This window comes from Ranitomeya variabilis, chromosome 6, assembly GCF_051348905.1.
Source record: "Ranitomeya variabilis isolate aRanVar5 chromosome 6, aRanVar5.hap1, whole genome shotgun sequence".
NCBI classification, from domain to species: Eukaryota; Metazoa; Chordata; class Amphibia; order Anura; family Dendrobatidae; genus Ranitomeya; species Ranitomeya variabilis.
This window is the reverse complement of record NC_135237.1, coordinates 192952111-192973176: the sequence shown is the minus strand read 5'-3', so window position 1 is coordinate 192973176 and position 21066 is coordinate 192952111. Positions and strand designations below refer to the sequence as shown.

The 21066-nt window shown below is 44.0% G+C and overlaps 1 protein-coding gene across 5 annotated transcripts in view; it reads right to left on the bottom strand.

The window, feature by feature from the left end:
* The window catches only part of COBL (cordon-bleu WH2 repeat protein), a 957553-nt gene that overhangs the window by 184009 nt on the left and 752478 nt on the right, over positions 1–21066 (bottom strand). For all 5 annotated transcript variants that reach the window (XM_077269351.1, XM_077269353.1, XM_077269349.1 and 2 more), the window contains one exon: positions 952–1219. In XM_077269351.1, the coding sequence (XP_077125466.1) occupies positions 952–1219 (268 nt within the window). The remainder of the gene's footprint in view (positions 1–951; positions 1220–21066) is intronic.

The following is a 21066-nucleotide window of genomic DNA, read 5'->3' as shown; positions in this document are numbered from 1 at the left end:
GCCCACACAGTGGTATATACAGCACAGCCCACACCGTGCTATATACAGCACAGCCCGCACAGTGGTATATCCAGCACAGCCCACACAGTGGTATATACAGCACAGCCCGCACAGTGGTATATACAGCACAGCCTGCACAGTGGTCTATCCAGCACCACTGTGCGGTATATACATACCACTGTGCGGGCTGTAAAATAAAGAGGAGAAATCACGCTGCAGCCGATCACAGCTATGGGCCCCAGGGGCCCGAGCTCCTGCCGCACTGTGCCCCCGTACCTGTCCCTGGTGGTCGATGTAGTAGAAGTACTCCTTGGTTTGGGGGTCGGGATTCTGGCCCTGGACATAATGAAGGCTCCTGAGGGCCGGGGACAGGCGGCAGAGTCGGAGCCGCAGTGCGTGACAGGACATGGCTAGGACGGCCGCGGGTCACTATGGAAACAGGTGCTGCCACTTCCGGGCACCGCCGGAAACATGGCAACTGAAGAAAGCATCCGCACGCGAGAGCTGGAAGTGCCGGGACGCCTCACCAGTCTGTGTAGTGGGCGCGTCAGGGGCGTGACGGCGGATACAGAGAGCCACCCCCTGCTATGGATGGAAGGAGCCGCTCTGCAGCGTCACTGAGCCTGCGCACTGCTGCTTATCTATAGATAGAAGTAAGTGACGGAAGTGTGCGGGAGCAGGAGGCGGACATAGTGCGGTGACCAGGGGCGTCTGACCTGCCGGCTCTGGGCCCCTGACCTAGCGGGCCCGGTCGCAATGGCGACCGCTGCGACCGCGGTAGTTACGCCCCTGGGTGTGTAGACCTTTTATATCCACTCTATAATTCCATTTTTTTCTATTCCCAAATAACCCATTTAAGCAAAGTGTGCAACATTCTGTTTAAAAATCATACAAAATTAAATACAAAATCTTACATTACCATCAGATGTTTCTAAAGCATATAATACCTACCTTGTATTTAGTCTCCATGAGTCGTCACTGTTAAAAGATCCAGCTCTGGCAGGGTGCACATTGCCTATAGGGGTCGTGCATTCATTCAACTGTTTCTCAGTTTTATCTTCTCTTTTGCTACTATAAATTTGCAAATCTAGTGAAGTGTTGTCTGATGGGGAGCTCACAATGCCTGAGTCCTCTCTGTAACTATTTACAGATCCAGCATCATCTGTTGTCAAAAGTTCCTCCGATGAAACACTGTTGCGTAGAGATAAGTGTTTTTCACCTGCATGTTGATTTAATTAAAGAAAATGTTAGTAACGCTGATTAATATTTGAAAAAATAAAAATATTTCAAAAATATTGGACTATATGACAAGCAAAAATAGAACAATTGTGTGTACAAACATGATTTACTACTTTAGATATTTACAATGGTCCAAACAATCACTACACGGCTGGATATTTTATATCACTATAGGGCTGGAAAACCCCTATTAGGGTATGTGTCCACGTTCAGGAAATGCTGCGTTTTTTTACGCAGCGCTGAGCCGCAGCGTCAAAAACGCAGCGTCCAGATGTTACAGCATAGTGGAGGGGATTTAATGAAATCCCGTCTCCACTGAGCATTAAAAAACGCATGCGTTTTTCCAGCAAAAACGCACAGGCGTTGCGTTTTTTCAGAACGCAGCATGTTGCTACAATGAGCAAAACACGCAGGAACACCGCAGGTGACCTGCCAGTGACCTCAGGTGCATTTTTGGTCAGGATTTTACCTGCATAAAATCCTGACCAAAGCCTGAAGCAAACCTGAACGTGGACACATACCCTCAGAGAATTCTCAGTTAATAGATTGGACTCCATCATTCAGAACCCTTAGGCTGGGTTCATTCTGCATTAGAGGCATCCGTTAGAAGGACTACATTACACCGCGGCATAACGCGGTGTAACGCAGTCCATTAACGCAACCATTAAGTCCTATGTTGGATGCATCACTAGCGCACGCCCACAATGGGCGTGCGCTAGCGATGTGCCGTCATTGAGTGACGGACCTGGGACGCGGGCTGCAGCGTTTCCAGGTCCGTCACTGCTAGCGCAGATAGAGCATCTGCTAGCTCTATCTGCGCTAGCGCGACGACATATCGGCATTTGCGTTAACAGCAGCCCGTTAACGTATGTGTTGAATGGGCTGCTGTTAACGCAATGTGAACCTAGCCTTATCTAGTAACCATAGTGCAGGTTGCCTACAAAGAGCATCTCTAGCCCTGGAGAACCAGGCAAGCCATGGATTTACCATAGGCAATATATAATCATAATTTGTTTCTAAAAGAAATGCAACACATGTAAATTACACCAATTAAAACAATTATCTGGTTAATTGTGTTTAATTACGCCTACACAAGCATGATGATATCAAATCATAGTTCTACTTGGTCCATTTTCCCCATGTTTCTTACATATACACTTAAAAGTTAGTTGTAAGGATGAACACATACAGCTGAAGTCTGCAGACACACAACCTTTAGTACCCTAAATTACATTACATCTAATAGCTGTTCATTTCTATTGTGCGTAGTAAATCTGATCTTAGATGGCTACAGATGAAGTCCTAATGGGTCTTATGAGCCAGTCATTTAGTAGCATTAAATCTCAGCAGTCTTGTGCTGCTGTGGTCTTTCCACTGTTTTCCTGAACAATCACTTAATCCTCGAAGGAAACAGCTGTTTCATCTGCAAGTGATTGTGCAGGAAAACCGTGGAAAGACCACAACGGCACATGACTGCTGCGGTCTAAAGTTGTTGCATAATCACTGATTGAGAACGCAACCAGATACAAATCTGAAGTATTAAATTAAAGTTTTAAGGTTTATTACACACTATATAATGTTTTGCATATTACAATTTTTTTTATATAATTTACAAAGCAATCTAAAGGTGATACATATAATTAATGTGTTTTTTTTATAGTTGGTTACATTACTTAAAGTAAATTTGTCAATATAATCATTCATCCAACGCTGTCTACATGGATATGTTGGTCATAGGAAACTGAATAACATGATACGTTGATATCTGCGATCTGATAGAGTTGTGCTCAAAAGTTTACATATACCACAGCAGAATTTTTGCCTTTTTGGCCTTTTTTCAGAGAATATGAATGGGAACACCAAAACTTTTTCTCCACTAGATAGTGGTTAGGTGAAGCCATTTATAGTCAAACTACTGTGTTTTCTCTTATTAACTCATAATGACAACCCACAGCATATAAATTACCCTGATCAAAAGTTTACATACCCCATTTCTTAATACCGTGTATTAACAACAACTAACTAACATTAATGACAGCTTGAAGTCTTTTGTGGTAGTAGCGGATTATGTTCTTTATTTTCTCAGATGGTAAAGCTTCCCACTCTTCTTAGCAAAAAAGCCTCCAGCTTTTGTAAATTCCTTGGCTGTATAGCATGAACTGCGTGCTTGAGATCTCCCCAGAGTGGCTCAATGATATTGAGGTCAAGAGACTGAGATGGCCACTCCAGATCCTTCACATTGTTCTGTTGTAGCCAATGATGGGTTGACTTGGCCTTGTGTTTTGAATGGTTGTCATGTTGGAACGTTCAAGTATGTCCCATGCGCAGCTTCCGGGCTGATGATTGGAAAATTGCCTCCAGTATTTCCTGATAATGTGCTGCATTCATCTTTCCTTCAACTTTGATCAAGTTTCCTGTGTATTTGTAGCTCACACATCCCCGATCCACCTCTGTGCTTTACAGAAGGAATGGTGTTCCTTTCATCATACGCCTTGTTGACCTCTCTCCAAATGTAACGTTTATAGTTGTGGCCAAAAAGTTCAATTTTGGACTCATAACTCCAAATTACCTTGTTCCAGAAGTTTTTAGGCTTGTCTCTGTGTTGTTTTGCATATTGTAGACGAGATACTTTGTGGCATTTGCACGGTAATGGCTTTCTTCTGCCGACTCAACCATGCAGCCTATTTTTCTACAAGTACCTCCATATTGTGCATCTTGAAACAGCATGTAATAAATATGGGGATATGTCATGGTTCCCAATGGCAAGGGAACGTAAGAAACATATAAGTAACGAACGAGCTCTCGGGTGATGGAAACTCGAGTTGACCGTGAGCTAAATCTACCACACAACTAACAGTAGCCAGGGAGCATACCTACGGCTTCCTATATGCCACGCGCCAGCCGGAGGACTAACTACGCCTGGTAGAGGAAGAAACAGACCTGGCTTACCTCTAGGGAAATCCCCCAAAAGATGATAGCAGCCCCCCACATGTAATAACGGTGAATTAAGAGGAAAAGACATACACAGTATGAAAGTAGATTTAGCAAAGAGAGGTCCACTTACTAGATAGCAGAAGGATACAAAAGAGGACTTCACGGTCAACTGAAAACCCTTTCAAAAACCATCCTGAAATTACTTTAAGACTCCTGTGTCAACTCATGACACAGGAGTGGCAATTTCAGCCCGCAAGAGCTTCCAGCTACAGAGAATTACAAAAACTGCAAACTGGACAAAAGGTACAAAACAAAAGAACAAAGTCCACTTAGCTGATCAGCAGACTAGTAGCAGGAACATGCAACCGAAGGCTCTGGTTACAATGATGACCGGCAAGGAAATGACTGGAGAGCAAGGCTAAATAGGAAACTCCCAAACACTGATGGAAGCAGGTGAACAGAAGCAGCAAAGTGCAAACAAGTCACCAGTACCACCAGCAACCACCAGGGGAGCCCAAAAAGCGGATACACAACAGTACCCTCCCCTTAAGGAGGGGGCACCGAACCCTCACAAGAACCGCCAGGGCGATCTGGATGAGCCCTATGAAAGGCACGAACCAAATCCGAGGCATGAACATCAGAGGCAGTTACCCAAGAATTATCTTCCTGACCATAGCCTTTCCATTTAACCAGATATTGAAGTCTCCGTCTGGAAATACGGGAGTCCAAGATCTTCTCTACGACGTACTCCAATTCACCCTCCACCAGCACAGGAGCAGGAGGTTCAGTAGAAGGAACCACCGGTACCTCATATCTCCGCAACAACGACCGATGGAACACATTATGGACAGCGAAAGATGCCGGGAGGTCCAAACGAAAGGAAACAGGGTTAAGAATCTCCAAAATCCTATAAGGACCGATGAACCGAGGCTTAAATTTGGGAGAAGAAACCCTCATAGGGACAAAACGGGAAGACAACCACACCAAGTCCCCAACGCGAAGGTGGGGACCAACACGACGACGACGGTTAGCAAACTGCTGAGTCCTCTCCTGGGACAATTCCAAATTATCCACCACTTGTCCCCAAATCCGATGCAACCGATCCACCACCGCATCCACTCCAGGACAATCCGAAGATTCAACCTGACCAGATGAAAAACGCGGATGAAACCCTGAATTGCAAAAGAAAGGAGAAACCAAAGTGGCAGAACTAGCCCGATTATTAAGAGCAAACTCAGCCAACGGCAGAAAGGCAACCCAATCATCCTGATCCGCAGACACAAAACACCTCAAATAAGTCTCCCAAGTTTGATTAGTTCGCTCCATCTGGCCATTGGTCTGAGGATGGAATGCAGACGAAAAGGACAAATCAATGCCCAACCTGGCACAGACTGCCCGCCAAAATCTAGACACGAACTGGGTACCCCTGTCAGAAACGATGTTTTCCGGAATACCATGCAAGCGAACCACATTTTGAAAAAACAGAGGGACCAACTCAGATGAGGAAGGCAACTTAGGCAATGGCACCAAATGAACCATTTTAGAAAAACGGTCACACACCACCCAGATGACAGACATCTTCTGAGAAACAGGGAGATCCGAGATAAAGTCCATAGAGATGTGCGTCCAAGGCCTCTTCGGAATAGGCAAGGGCAACAACAACCCACTAGCCCTAGAACAACAAGGCTTGGCCCGAGCACACACATTGCAAGACTGCACAAAAACACGCACATCTCGAGACAGGGAAGGCCACCAGAAGGATCTAGCCACCAAATCTCTGGTGCCAAAAATTCCCGGATGACCTGCCAGAGTAGAAGAATGAACTTCCGAGATGACTCTAGTGGTCCACTCGTCAGGAACAAACAGTCTACCAGACGGACAACGATCAGGTCTATCCGCCTGAAATTCTTGCAAAGCACGTCGCAAATCTGGAGAGACAGCAGAAAAAACCACTCCATCCTTAAGGACACCAGCAGGTTCAGAATTCCCAGGAGAGTCAGGCTCAAAACTCCTAGAAAGAGCATCTGCTTTCACATTCCTAGAACCCGGTAAGTACGAGACCACAAAATTAAACCGGGAAAAGAACAACGACCAACGTGCCTGTCTAGGATTCAGGCGCCTGGCAGACTCCAAATAAATTAAATTCTTGTGATCAGTCAAAACTACCACCTGATGTCTGGCACCCTCAAGCCAATGACGCCACTCCTCAAATGCCCACTTCATGGCCAAAAGCTCCCGATTACCAACATCATAGATTCGCTCGGCGGCCGAAAATTTTTGCGAAAAGAACGCACAAGGTCTCATCACTGAGCAGTCGGAACTTTTCTGCGACAAAACCGCCCCCGCTCCGATCTCGGAAGCATCGACCTCAACCTGAAAGGGAAGAGAAACATCAGGCTGGCGCAACACAGGGGCAGACAAAAAGCGGCGCTTAAGCTCCCAAAAGGCCTCCACGGCAGCAGGGGACCAATTGGCAACATCAGCACCCTTTTTAGTCAAATCCGTCAGAGGTTTAGCAACGCCAGAAAAACCAGCTATAAATCGACGATAAAAATTAGCAAAGCCCAAGAATTTCTGGAGACTCTTCAGAGAAGTAGGCTGCGTCCAGTCGTAAATAGCCCGAACCTGGACATGGTCCATCTCAATAGAAGAAGGGGAAAAAATATACCCCAAAAATGAAATTTTTTGAACCCCAAAAACACACTTCGAACCCTTTACACACAAAGAATTCTCCCGCAAAACCTGAAAAACCCTCCTGACCTGCTGAACATGAGACTCCCAGTCATCAGAAAAAATCAAAATATCATCCAAGTACACAATCATAAATTTATCCAAATATTCACGGAAAATATCATGCATTAAGGACTGAAAGACAGAAGGTGCATTAGAAAGGCCGAAAGGCATTACCAAATACTCAAAATGGCCCTCAGGCATATTAAATGCGGTCTTCCACTCATCCCCCTGCTTAATTCGCACCAAATTATACGCCCCACGAAGATCAATCTTAGAGAACCACTTAGCCCCCCTTATGCGAGCAAACAAATCAGTCAGCAAAGGCAACGGATACTGATATTTGACTGTAATTTTATTCAGGAGACGATAATCAATACAAGGCCTCAGAGAGCCATCCTTTTTAGAGACAAAGAAAAAACCGGCTCCTAAAGGTGATGAAGAAGGACGAATATGTCCCTTTTCCAGGGACTCCTTAATATACTCGCGCATAGCAGCATGTTCAGGTACAGATAGGTTAAACAAACGACCCTTTGGAAATTTACTGCCAGGAATCAGATCTATGGCGCAATCACAATCCCTGTGAGGAGGGAGTAAACCAATCTTAGGCTCTTCAAAAATATCACGATAATCAGACAAAAATGCCGGAATCTCAGATGGAATAGATGACGAAATGGACACCATAGGAGTGTCCCCATGAGCCCCCCGACATCCCCAGCTTAACACAGACATAGCCTTCCAGTCAAGGACTGGGTTATGAGACTGTAACCATGGTAATCCAAGCACCAAAACATCATGTAAATTGTACAACACAAGGAAGCGAATCACCTCCTGATGGTCTGGAGTCATACGCATAGTCACTTGCGTCCAGAACTGTGGTTTATTACAAGCCAAAGGTGTAGAATCAATACCCTTCAGAGGTATAGGGACTTCCAGAGGCTCTAAATCAAACCCACAGCGCCTGGCAAAGGACCAGTCCATAAGACTCAGAGCGGCGCCAGAGTCCACATAGGCATCCACGGTAATAACTGATAATGAACAAATCAAGGTTACAGAATAAATTTGGACTGTAAAGTGCCAATTGAAATGGACTTGTCAACCTTCCTAATACGCTTAGAGCATGCCGATATAACATGAGCAGAATCACCACAATAGAAGCATAACCCATTTTTACGCCTATAATTCTGCCGCTCGCTTCTGGACATAACTCTGTCACATTGCATTTTCTCTGGCGTCTCTTCAGAAGATACCGCCAAATGGTGCACGGGTTTGCGCTCCCGCAAACGCCGATCAATCTGAATTGCCATTGTCATGGACTCATTCAGACCTGTAGGCGCAGGGAACCCGACCATAACATCTTTAACGGCATCAGAAAGGCCCTCTCTGAAATTTGCCGCTAAGGCGCACTCATTCCACTGAGTAAGCACAGACCACCTACGAAATTTTTGGCAGTATATCTCCGCTTCATCTTGCCCTTGAGATAGGGCTATCAAAGCTTTTTCAGCTTGAATCTCCAAATTAGGTTCCTCATAAAGCAACCCTAAAGCCAGGAAAAATGCATCCACATTGAGCAACGCAGGATCCCCTGGTGCCAATGAAAATGCCCAATTTTGAGGGTCACCTCGCAGCAAAGAGATTACAATCTTAACCTGCTGGACAGGATCTCCTGAGGAGTGAGGTCTGAGAGAAAGGAATAATTTACAATTATATTTGAAATTCAAAAACCGAGATCTATCTCCGGAAAACACCTCTGGTGTAGGGATTTTAGGTTCAGAAATAGTAGCATGTATAACAAAATCTTGTAAATTTTGAACCTTCGTAGCAAGATTATTTAAACCTGCAGCCAAACTCTGAGGATCCATCTTTAAACAGGTGAGCTCAGAGCCATTCAAGGATTATAAGGAGAGAAAGGCAAAGGCTGTAATTAAAGCTGAAATACAACTGATCCAACTATGGAGCAAGCATAGAGGAAAAAGGGAAAAAAAAAAATACAGACTTCTTTTTTCTCTCCTTTCTTCTGCCAATAAGTTTAACACTGGCCGGTCATACAGTCATGGTTCCCAATGGCAAGGGAACGTAAGAAACATATAAGTAACGAACGAGCTCTCGGGTGATGGAAACTCGAGTTGACCGTGAGCTAAATCTACCACACAACTAACAGTAGCCAGGGAGCATACCTACGGCTTCCTATATGCCACGCGCCAGCCGGAGGACTAACTACGCCTGGTAGAGGAAGAAACAGACCTGGCTTACCTCTAGGGAAATCCCCCAAAAGATGATAGCAGCCCCCCACATGTAATAACGGTGAATTAAGAGGAAAAGACATACACAGTATGAAAGTAGATTTAGCAAAGAGAGGTCCACTTACTAGATAGCAGAAGGATACAAAAGAGGACTTCACGGTCAACTGAAAACCCTTTCAAAAACCATCCTGAAATTACTTTAAGACTCCTGTGTCAACTCATGACACAGGAGTGGCAATTTCAGCCCGCAAGAGCTTCCAGCTACAGAGAATTACAAAAACTGCAAACTGGACAAAAGGTACAAAACAAAAGGACAAAGTCCACTTAGCTGATCAGCAGACTAGTAGCAGGAACATGCAACCGAAGGCTCTGGTTACAATGATGACCGGCAAGGAAATGACTGGAGAGCAAGGCTAAATAGGAAACTCCCAAACACTGATGGAAGCAGGTGAACAGAAGCAGCAAAGTGCAAACAAGTCACCAGTACCACCAGCAACCACCAGGGGAGCCCAAAAAGCGGATACACAACAGGGATAACTCAGGAGACTCTTTGCGTGGAACAAGACAACTACAGGACACAGTTTTATAAGTGGTAAAGTCTATATTATCACACGGTGATTCAAACAGGTGCAGAGAGAAACTCAAGTCCACAACACTTGCTGCAAATAATAAACGCAGCTTAGCAGTCTATAGGAAACTTCAGAGGAAAATGCAATCAAGCAGAAAGTCTATGAAGCACAATTATTCTTGAGGATACTTGACACGAATAAATCCTTGTCTTAGTCAGGCACAGATAGATATGCTTATTAGGCAGTTCAAATCATATCTTAGCTCAACCAGGGAGGCCTGGTTAATAGTCTCAGGTTATTGTAAAGCAGAAACAGCTTACATGTCCAGCAAATGCAGATGGAAGTAAACACGAACAGCAGATGAAGGAGGATTACTGGAAACTTGTGTATGCAGCAGGAACTCAGAGCAGAGTAGCAGGATCACCACACAGGTTCACAGGAGCAGGTGTATAGCCAGGGAGTAATCAGAGGTCAGGAGCTGGATGCAAGGAAGAATACTCTAGCACAGACTGAAGGCTGGGGTGGAGTTTTATAGCAGGAAGACAGTGCACATGAGACCAAAGACGCCATCTTGAAAAAGGGCAGTAATGCACAAAAGGTAAAAAATGTTCAGAGTCCTGACACAGCCACACAGCTAGTTTTCAAAGAGTCCTGTATTTCAGCATATGTTATATGTGGGTTTTTCGTTGCATTCCGAACATCTTTCCTGGCAGTTGTGGATGACATTTTTTTTGGTCTACCTGACTGTGGTTTTGTTTTTACAGAGCCCTTGATTTTCCATTTATTAACCACAGTTTGAACGCTGCTGACTGGCATTATCAGTTTCTTGGATATCTTTTTGTATCCCTTTCCTGTTTTATACAGTTCAACTACCTTTTCCCATAGATTAATTGACAATTCTTTTGCTATCCCCATGACTCACAATACAGCAAGATCAGTCAATGGATGAAAGATGCAAGAGTCTGTCTGGATACCAGAAACTCACTCACCTTTTATGCATACACACTGATTACAAGCAAACAGGTCACAGGTAGTGTTGAGCATTCCGATACCGCAAGTATCGGGTATCGGCCGATATTTGCTGTATCGGAATTCCGATACCGGTATTCCGATACTTTTGTGGTATCGGGTATCGGTATCGAAACAACATTAATGTGTAAAATAAAGAATTAAAATTAAAAAATATTGCTATACTCACCTCTCCGACGCAGCCTGCACCTTACCGAGGGAACCGGCAGCGTTGTTTGCTTAAAATTCGCGCTTTAACTTCCTTACGCGAAGTCCCGGCTTGTGATTGGTCGCGCGCCGCCCATGTGGCCGGGACGCAACCAATCACAGCAAGCCGTGACGTAATTTCAGGTCCTTCAGGATTTTAAAATTACGTTCCGGCGTTGTGATTGGTTGCGTCGCGGTCACATGGGCGACGCAACCAATCACAAGCCGTGACGTCACGGGAGGCAGGAGACGCGCGCATTTTAAAATGCGCGCGTGTCCAGCCTCCCGTGACGTCACGGCTTGTGATTGGTTGCGTCGCCCATGTGACCGCGACACAACCAATCACAGCAAGCCGTGACGTAATTTCAGGTCCTTCAGGATTTTAAAATTACGTTCCGGCGTTGTGATTGGTTGCGTCGCGGTCACATGGGCGACGCAACCAATCACAAGCCGTGACGTCACGGGAGGCTGGACACGCGCGCATTTTAAAATGCGCGCGTCTCCTGCCTCCCGTGACGTCACGGCTTGTGATTGGTTGCGTCGCCCATGTGACCGCGACGCAACCAATCACAACGCCGGAACGTAATTTTAAAATCCTGAAGGACCTGAAATTACGTCACGGCTTGCTGTGATTGGTTGCGTCCCGGCCACATGGGCGGCGCACGACCAATCACAAGCCGGGACTTCATGTAATGAAGTTAAAGCGCGAATTTTAAGCAAACAACGCTGCCGGTTCCCTCGGTAAGGTGCAGGCTGCGTCGGAGAGGTGAGTATAGCAATATTTTTTATTTTAATTCTTTATTTTACACATTAATATGGTTCCCAGGGCCTGAAGGAGAGTTTCCTCTCCTTCAGACCCTGGGAACCATCAGGGATACCGTCCGATACATGAGTCCCATTGACTTGTATTGGTATCGGGTATCGGTATCGGATTGGATCCGATACTTTGCCGGTATCGGCCGATACTTTCCGATACCGATACTTTCAAGTATCGGACGGTATCGCTCAACACTAGTCACAGGTAATGATGTTAACTTTAGTTGTCATTCAAACCCATTTGTGTCAACTTCTGTGCATCTTATCAGGCTCAAATCACCAGGGTATGTAAACTTTTGATCAGGGTCATTTGGATGTTTTGGGTTGTCATTATGATTTAACTCCTTAACCCCCAAGGGTGGTTTGCACATTAATGACCAGACAATTTTTACAATTCTGACCACTGTCCTTTTATGAGGTTATAACTCTGGAACGCTTCAACGGATCCTGATGATTCTGACAAAGTTTTCTCGTGACATATAGTACTTCATGAAAGTGGTAAAATTTATTTTATATTACCTGCATTTATTTGTGAAAAAAACGGAAATTTGGCGAAAATTTTGAAAATTTTGCAATTTTCCAACTTTGAATTTTTATGCACTTAAATCACAGAGATATAGTACAGAGCAAAAGTTTGGACACACCTTCTCATTTAAAGATTTTTCTGTATTTTCAAGACTATGAAAATTATAAATTCACACTGAAGGCATCAAAACTATGAATTAGCACATGTGGCATTATATACTTAACAAAAAAGTGTGAAACTGAAAATATGTCTTATATTCTAGGCTCTTCAAAGTAGCCACCTTTTGCTTTTGATGACTGCTTTGCACACTCTTGGCATTCTCTTGATGATATTCAAGAGTTAAGGTACCTACACAATAAGCGACGCTGCAGCGATACAGACAACGATGCCGATCGCTGCAGCGTCGCTGTTTAGTCGTTGTGTGGTTGCTGGAGAGCTGTCACACAGACGGCTCTCCAGCGACCAACGATGCCGAAGTCCCCTGGTAACCAGGGTAAACATCGGGTTACTAAGCGTAGGGCCGCGCTTAGTAACCTGATGTTTACCCTGGTTACCATTGTAAAAGTTTAAAAAAAACCCACATACTCACATTCCGGTGCCCGGCGTCCGCTTCCCTGCACTCCTCCTGCATCCTGTGTCAGCGCCGAACATCTACGGCATCTCCCACAGAGCAGAGCGGTGACGTCACCGCTCTGCTTTACGGCCAGCACTTACACAGGTTGCAGGAGGAGTGCAGGGAAGCGGACGCCGGGCACCGGAATGTGAGTATGTGTTTTTTTTTTACTTTTACAATGGTAACCAGGGTAAACATCGGGTTACTAAGCGCGGCCCTGCACTTAGTAGCCCGATGTTTACCCTGGTTACCAGTGAAGACATCGCTGGATTGGTGTCACACACACCGATCCAGCGATGTCAGCGGGTGATCCAGCGACGAAATAAAGTTCTGGACTTTCAGCAACGACCAGCGATCTCACAGCGGGATCCTGATCGCTGCTGCATGTCAAACACAACGATATCGCTATCCAGGACGCTGCAACGTCACGGATCGCTAGCGATATCGTTGTAAAGTCACTTAGTGTGAAGGTACCTTTAGTCACCGGAAATGGTTTTCACTTCACAGGTGTGCCCTGTCAGGTTTAATAAGTGGGATTTCTTGCCTTATAAATGGGGTTGGGACCATCAGTTGTGTTGTGCAGAAGTCTGGTGGATACACAGCTGATAGTCCTACTGAATAGACTGTTAGATTTTGTATTATGGCAAGAAAAAAGCAGCTAAGTAAAGAAAAACTAGTGGCCATAATTACTTTAAGAAATGAAAGTCAATCAGTCCGAAAAATTGCGAAAACTTTGAAAGTGTCCCCAAGTGCAGTTGCAAAAACCATCAAGCGCTACAAAGAAACTGTCTCACATGAAACAGGAAAGGAAAACCAAGAGTCACCTCTGATTCTGAGGATAAGTTTATCCGAGTCACCAGCCTTAGAAATCGCAGGTTAACAGCAGCTCAGATTAGAGACCAGGTCAATGCCACACAGAGGTCTAGCAGCAGACACATCTCTACAACAACTGTTAAGAGGAGACTTTGTGCAGCAGGCCTTCATGGTGAAATATCTGCTAGGAAACTACTGCTAAGGACAGGCAACAAGCAGAAGAGACTTGTTTGGGCTAAAGAACACAAGGAATGGACATTAGACCAGTGGAAATCTCTGCTTTGGTCTGATGAGTCTAAATTTGAGATCTTTGGTTCCAACCCCCGTGTCTATGTGCGACGCAGAAAAGGTGAACGGATGGACTCTACATGCCTGATTCCCACCGTGAAGCATGGAGGAGGTGTGATGGTGTGGGGGTGCTTTGCTGGTGAAACTGTTGGGGATTTATTCAAAACTGAAGGCATACTGAACCAGCATGGCTACCACAGCATCTTGCAGTGGCATGCTATTCCATCCGGTATGCATTTAGTTGGACCATCATTAATTTTTCAACAGGACAATGACCCCAAACACATCTCCAGGCTGTGTAAGGGCTATTTGACCAAGAAGGAGAGTGATGGGGTGCTACGCCCGATGACCTGGCCTCCACAGTCACCAGACCTGAACCCAATCGAGAAGGTTTAGGGTGATCTGGACCGCAGAGTGAAGGCAAAAGGGCCAACAAGTCCAACAAGTGCTAAGCATCTCTGAGAACGCCTTCAAGATTGTTGTAATCTCCGGAAATGGTCTTCCATCTTGAAGCTCATCAAGAGAATGCTAAGAGTGTGCAAAGCAGTCATCAAAGCAAAAGGTGGCTACTTTGAAGAACCTAGAATATAAGACATATTTTCAGTTGTTTCACACTTTTTTGTTAAGTATATAATTCCACATGTGTTAATTCATAGTTTGATGCTTTCAGTGTGAATTTACCATTTTCATAGTCATAAAAATACAGAAAAATCTTAAAATGAGAAGGTGTGTCCAAACTTTTGCTCTCTACTGTATGTCACAGAAAATACTTAATAAGTAACATTTCCCACATGTCTACTTTACATCAGCAAAATTTTGGAACCAAAATTTTTTTTTGTTAGGGAGTTATAAGGGTTAAAAGTTGACCAGCAATTTCTCATTTCTACAACACCATTTTTTTAGGGACCACATCACATTTGTAATCACTTTGAGGGGTCTATATGATACAAAATACCCAGGTGTGACACCATTCTAAAAACTGCAACCCTCAAGGTGCTGAAAACCACATTCAAGAAGTTTATTAACCCTTCAGGCGTTTCACAGGAATTTTTGGATAACTTTTTTTCACAAAAAATTTACTTCAGCTCCAATTTGTTTCATTTTACCAAGGGTAACAGAAGAAATTGGACCCCAAAAGTTGTTGTGCAATTTCTCCTGAGTATGCTGATAACCCATATGTGGGGGTAAACCACTGTTTGGGCGCATGGCAGCTCAGAAGGGAAGTAGAGCCGTTTTGACTTTTCAATGCAAAATTGACTGGAATTGAGATATGACACCATGTCGCGTTTGGTGAGCCCCTGATGTGCCTAAACATTGAAACTCCCCACAAGTGACACCATTTTTGAAAGTAGACCCCCTAAGGAACTTATCAAGATATGTTGTGAGAACTTTGAACCCTTAAGTGTTTCACTACAATTTATAACGCAGAGCAGTGAAATAAAAATTCTTTTTTTTTCCACAAAAAATATTTTTTAGCCCCCAGTTTTGTATTTTTCCCAGGGTAACAGGAGAAATTGGACCCCAAATGTTGTTGTCCAATTTGTCCTGAGTACGCTGATACCCCATATGTGGGGAGAACCATTGTTTGGGCGCATGGCAGAGCTCGGAAGGGAAGGAGCACTGTTTGAAATGCAGACTTAGATGGATTGGTCTGCAGGCGTCACGTTGTATTTGCAGAGCCCCTGATGTACCTAAACAGTGCAAACACCCCACAAGTGACCCCATATTGGAAACTAGACCCCCCCAAGGAACTTATCTAGATGTGTTATGAGAACTTTGAACCCCCAAGTGTTTCACTACAGTTTATAACTAGTGATGGGCGAGCACTAAAATGCTCGGGTGCTCGTTGCTCGGGTCGAGCAGATTGGAATACTCGGGTACTCGGCCAGAACAACGAGCCCAATATAAGTCTATGGGAGACCCGAGTATTTTTACCGTGATCCCCCCCAGGGGTCCTTTTAAGGTCTAAAAACATTTGAAAATAATGGAAACACTGCTCAAATGACACAGGGACCTCATGGGGATCGCCTCTGGAAGCATTCCTGACTCCTAGTTCACAGCCTTAATCATTTTTTTCCGAGATTCATGCCATTTTTCCAGTTGCCACAAAAAACACATGAAAACGAAACCAAAACAGGTTTTGCTTGGAAATATGTCAAGGTACATCTTTTGCAGGTTAATGACTTGCCTATAAGGCCAAATATTTAACCCCAGAACGAAAATTTCCTCTCCCACTTAGGCTTAGTTCAGACGCTGCGTTTTTGAAGCGTTTTTCAACTTTAACATTGCTTTCAACCACTACAAATGCATTCACTGGGAAATTTCATTGTAACATTTAACAACCCTAGATGGCCATGTGGTGTTTGACACATAAGCAGACCCATCTTGTTTCATTTACGAAGGAGGGACTCTTAAAGTAACAGAGTCTATTTTTACTAGTGCATCAGGCGGCATTAATCTTCTTAAAGGGCCATTATGAAACAGTGGGTCTCCTAAGCTGTTGTAGCCTATGCTGTGAGTGGATGGGCTGCCAACAATTACGACGCACCACAATACCCCTGTCATAAGATGTCAAGGGGGAACTCCTGAAAAAGTGTTCCATTGAATTCAAGGCCTGCCCTGCTGCCAATTCATATGCACCCCAATAAGCCTTTGAACCCACATAGTGGATGGGCCCATGAAAATCTACTTCACAATATGCATTTTGTACTGTGTACTCCTTTGTTTTACACATTGGCGGCAAGGCCAGCCCTGCTGCATAGTCAGTCATATGCACCCCATTAGGCCTTGGAACCCACATAGTGGATGTACCCAGGAAAATCCACTTTACAATATGCATTTTGTGCTCCATACTCCTTGGTTTTATACATTGGCAGGAAGGCGAGCCAAGCTGCATAGTCAGTCATATGCACTCCATTAGGCCTTGGAACCCACATAGTGGATGGGCCCAGGAAAATCCCCTTCACAATATGCATTTTGTGCTCCATACTCCTTTGTTTTATACATTGGCAGGAAGGTGAGCCAAGCTGCATAGTCAGTCATATGCACCTCATTAGGCCTTGGAACCCACATACTGGATGGTCCCAGGAAAATCCACTTCACAATATGCACTGTGTGCTCCATGCTCCTTTGTTTTATACATTGGCAGGAAGGCGAGACATGCTGCATAGTCATATGCACCCCATTAGGCCTTGGAACCCACATAGTGGATGGGCCCAGGAAAATCCCCTTCACAATATGCATTTTGTGCTCCATACTCCTTTGTTTTATACATTGGCAGGAAGGCGAGCCCTGCTGCATAGTCATATGCACCCCATTAGGCCTTGGAACCCACATAGTGGATGGGCCCAGGAAAATCCACTTCACAATATGCATTTTGTGCTCCATACTCCTTTGTTTTATATATTGGCAGGAAGGTGAGCCCTACTGCATAGTCATATGCACCCCATTAGGCCTTAGAACCCACATACTGGATGGGCAGAGGAAAATCCACTTCACAATATGCATTGTGTGCTCCATACCCCATTGTTTTGCACATTGCCAGCAAGGCCAGCCCTGCTGCATAGTCAGTCATATGCACCCCATTAGGCCTTGGAACCCATATAGTGGATGTGCCCATGAAAATCCACTTCACAATATGCATTGTGTGCTCCATACTCCTTGGTTTTGCACATTGGCGGCAAGGCCAGCCCGGCTGCATAGTCAGTCATATGCACCCCATTACGCCTTGTAACCCACATAGTGGATGGGCCCAGGAAAATCCACTTCATAACATGCATTTTGTGCTCCATACTACTTTGTTTTATATATTGGCAGGAAGGCGAGCCCTGCTGCATAGTCATATGCGCCCCATTAGGCCTTGGAACCCACATACTGGATGGTCCGAGGAAAATCCACTTTACAATATGCATTGTGTGCTCCATACTCCTTTGTTTTACACATTGCCAGTAAGGCCAGCACTGCTGCATAGTCAGTCATATGCACCCCATTAGGCCTTGGAACCCACATACTGGATGTGCCCATAAAAATCCACTTCACAATATGCATTTTGTAATCCAGTACTGCTTGGTTTTACACATTGCCAGCAAGGCCAGCCCTGCTGCATAGTCAGTCACATGCACCCCATTAGGCCTTGGAACCCACATAGTGCATGGGCCCATGAAAATCCACTTCACAATATGCATGTTGTACTCCCGTACTCCTTGGTTTTACACATTGCCAGCAAGGCCTGCCCTGCTGCATAGTCAGTCATATGCACCCCATTAGGCCTTGGAACCCACATACTGGATGGGCCCAGGAAAATTCACTCATATTTTTTAATGGTATGATGGTTCCCTCTTTGCACAATTATTTACAGGAGAATTTTGCAGTTTTATTTGACATGTTTTTAGCATTAAGGTTCAGATACGGCTTTAAAAAAGGCAAATACTTGCAATACAAGACAATTTTATTGCAAACTACAAAATTCAAGGAATAGTATGATTGAATAGTGTGAGTGTGTACACTTTTGTATGTGTTAACATACACAGGTGAATAAGTACATATAAGGATTAAATAAATATAGTGATTACGTATATCTGAAGATTAACTACATACAGTATAGTTAGATCATCACCAAGAGGCTTTTAAACATCATCCCTCTGGAATATCAGAGAAGCAACACCAAGACAGAGAACCCCTGGGAGATTACCTACACTGCACAGGCATCCCCAATTATGCAGGTATCAGCACACTGTACATGTACAGGTTCCCCAGTTTTGGCATCTTTTGTCATTTTACAATGACAAACAGCAAACATATAGAGGCTTAGAACTGTTTGTGAAGTGAATCAACAAACATTTATCAAGATTGTGTCACTATGAGCATTGTCTGTCACATCTCTAAATGTTTTTCACGAAATGCAGCTATGTGATTTTCTGAATGCATTTGGTATACAGTATTTCAATCTTGTTTACAAATCGCCATTTGTATATTCTCCATTTGTACATTTGAGGCAGACAAAGTTATGGCTCGCGAGGAGAGAAACTAATATAGTGGGCAAAGCTATATTTTTAATGAACTACTGAGGCAAAGTAACAGCATTGCTTTATCAAATTTATATGAAGTGTATTGTGCTCAATGTTAGCAACCAGGCAACACAAAAAGGAGCTTTTCAAGTGAGCTCGTTAAGGTACACAAATGTTATGAAGCGTTTGTCAACAAGGATGTGGTTTCAAAATGGGGGGTACCTTTTGTAAAAATAGACTTGTGCCATTACAGCCCCCCTTGACAAACTTCACCGGCCTATAACAGTACAAAGCATGTTCACCCTGGTGATCTAGTGGCAGTTAAACAAGAGACATTGCAGGAGACAGAGTTAAGAAGTAGGCCCAATGGAATGCCATGCCCAATTCCCCAATGTGGGGTCTTTTTGGACTGATTAACCCCTTCATGACCCAGCATATTTTGACCTTAATGACCTGGCCGTTTTTTGCAATTCTGACCAGTGTCCCTTTATGAGGTAATAACTCAGGAACGCTTCAACGGATCCTAGCAATTCTGAGACTGTTTTTTCATGACATATTGAACTTCATGATAGTGGTAAATTTAGGTCGATAATTTCTGAGTTTATTTGTGAAAAAAACGGAAATTTGGAGAAAATTTTGAAAATTTCGCAATTTTCACATTTTGAATTTTTATTCTGTTAAACCAGAAAGTTATGTGACACAAAATAGTTAATAAATAACATTTCCCACATATTTACTTTACATCAGCACAATTTTGGAAACAAATTTTTTTTTGCTAGGAAGTTATAAGGGTTAAAATTTGACCAGTGATTTCTCATTTTTACAACAAAATTTACAAAACCATTTTTTTTAGGGACCACCTCACATTTGAAGTCAGTTTGAGGGTTCTATATGGCTGAAAATACCCAAAAGTGACACCATTCTAAAAACTGCACCCCTCAAGGTGCTCAAAACCACATTCAAGAAGTTTATTAACCCTTCAGGTGTTTCACAGCAGCAGAAGCAACATGGAAGAAAAAATGAACATTTAACTTTTTAGTCACAAAAATGATTTTTAGCAACAATTTTTTTATTTTCCCAAGGGTAAAAGGAGAAACTGGACCACGAAAGTTGTTGTCCAATTTGTCCTGAGTACGCTGATACCTCATATGTGGGGGTAAACCACTGTTTGGGCGCACGGCAGGGCTCGGAAGGGAAGGAGCGCCATTTGACTTTTTGAATGAAAAATTGGCTCCAATCTTTAGCGGACACCATGTCGTGTTTGGAGAGCCCCCGTGTGCCTAAACATTGGAGCTCCCCCACAAGTGACCCCATTTTGGAAACTAGACCCCCCACGGAACTTATCTAGAAGCATAGTGAGCACTTTAAACCCCCAGGTGCTTCACAAATTGATCCGTAAAAATGAAAAAGTACTTTTTTTCACAAAAAAATTATTTTAGCCTCAATATTTTCATTTTCACATGGGCAACAGGATAAAATGGATCGTAAGATTTGTTGGGCAATTTCTCCTGAGTATGCCGATACCTCGTATGTGGGGGTAAACCACTATTTGGGTGCACGGCAAGGCTCGGAAGGGAAGGCGCGCCATTTGACTTTTTGAATGGAAAATTAGCTCCAATCGTTAGCGGACACCATGACACGTTTGGAGAGCCCCTGTGTGCCTAAACATTGGAGCTCCCCTACAAGTGACCCCATTTTGGAAACTAGACCCCCCAAGGAACTTATCTAGATGCATAGTGAGCACTTTAAACCTTTATACCGCAGAGCCGTGAAAATAAAAAATAATATTTCTTTCCTCAAAATAGATTTTTAGCCCGGAATTTTTTATTTTCCCAAGGGTAGCAGGAGAAATTGGACCCTAAAAGTTGTTGTCCAGTTTGTCCTGAGTAAGCTGGTACCCCATATGTGGGGGTAAACCACTGTTTGGACACACATCGGGGCTCGGAAGGAAGAAGTGACGTTTTGAAATGCAGATTTTGATGGAATGGTCTGCGGGTGTCACGTTGCATTTGCAGAGCCCCTGATGTGCCTAAACAGTAGAAACCCCCCACATGTGAGTCCATTTTGGAAACTG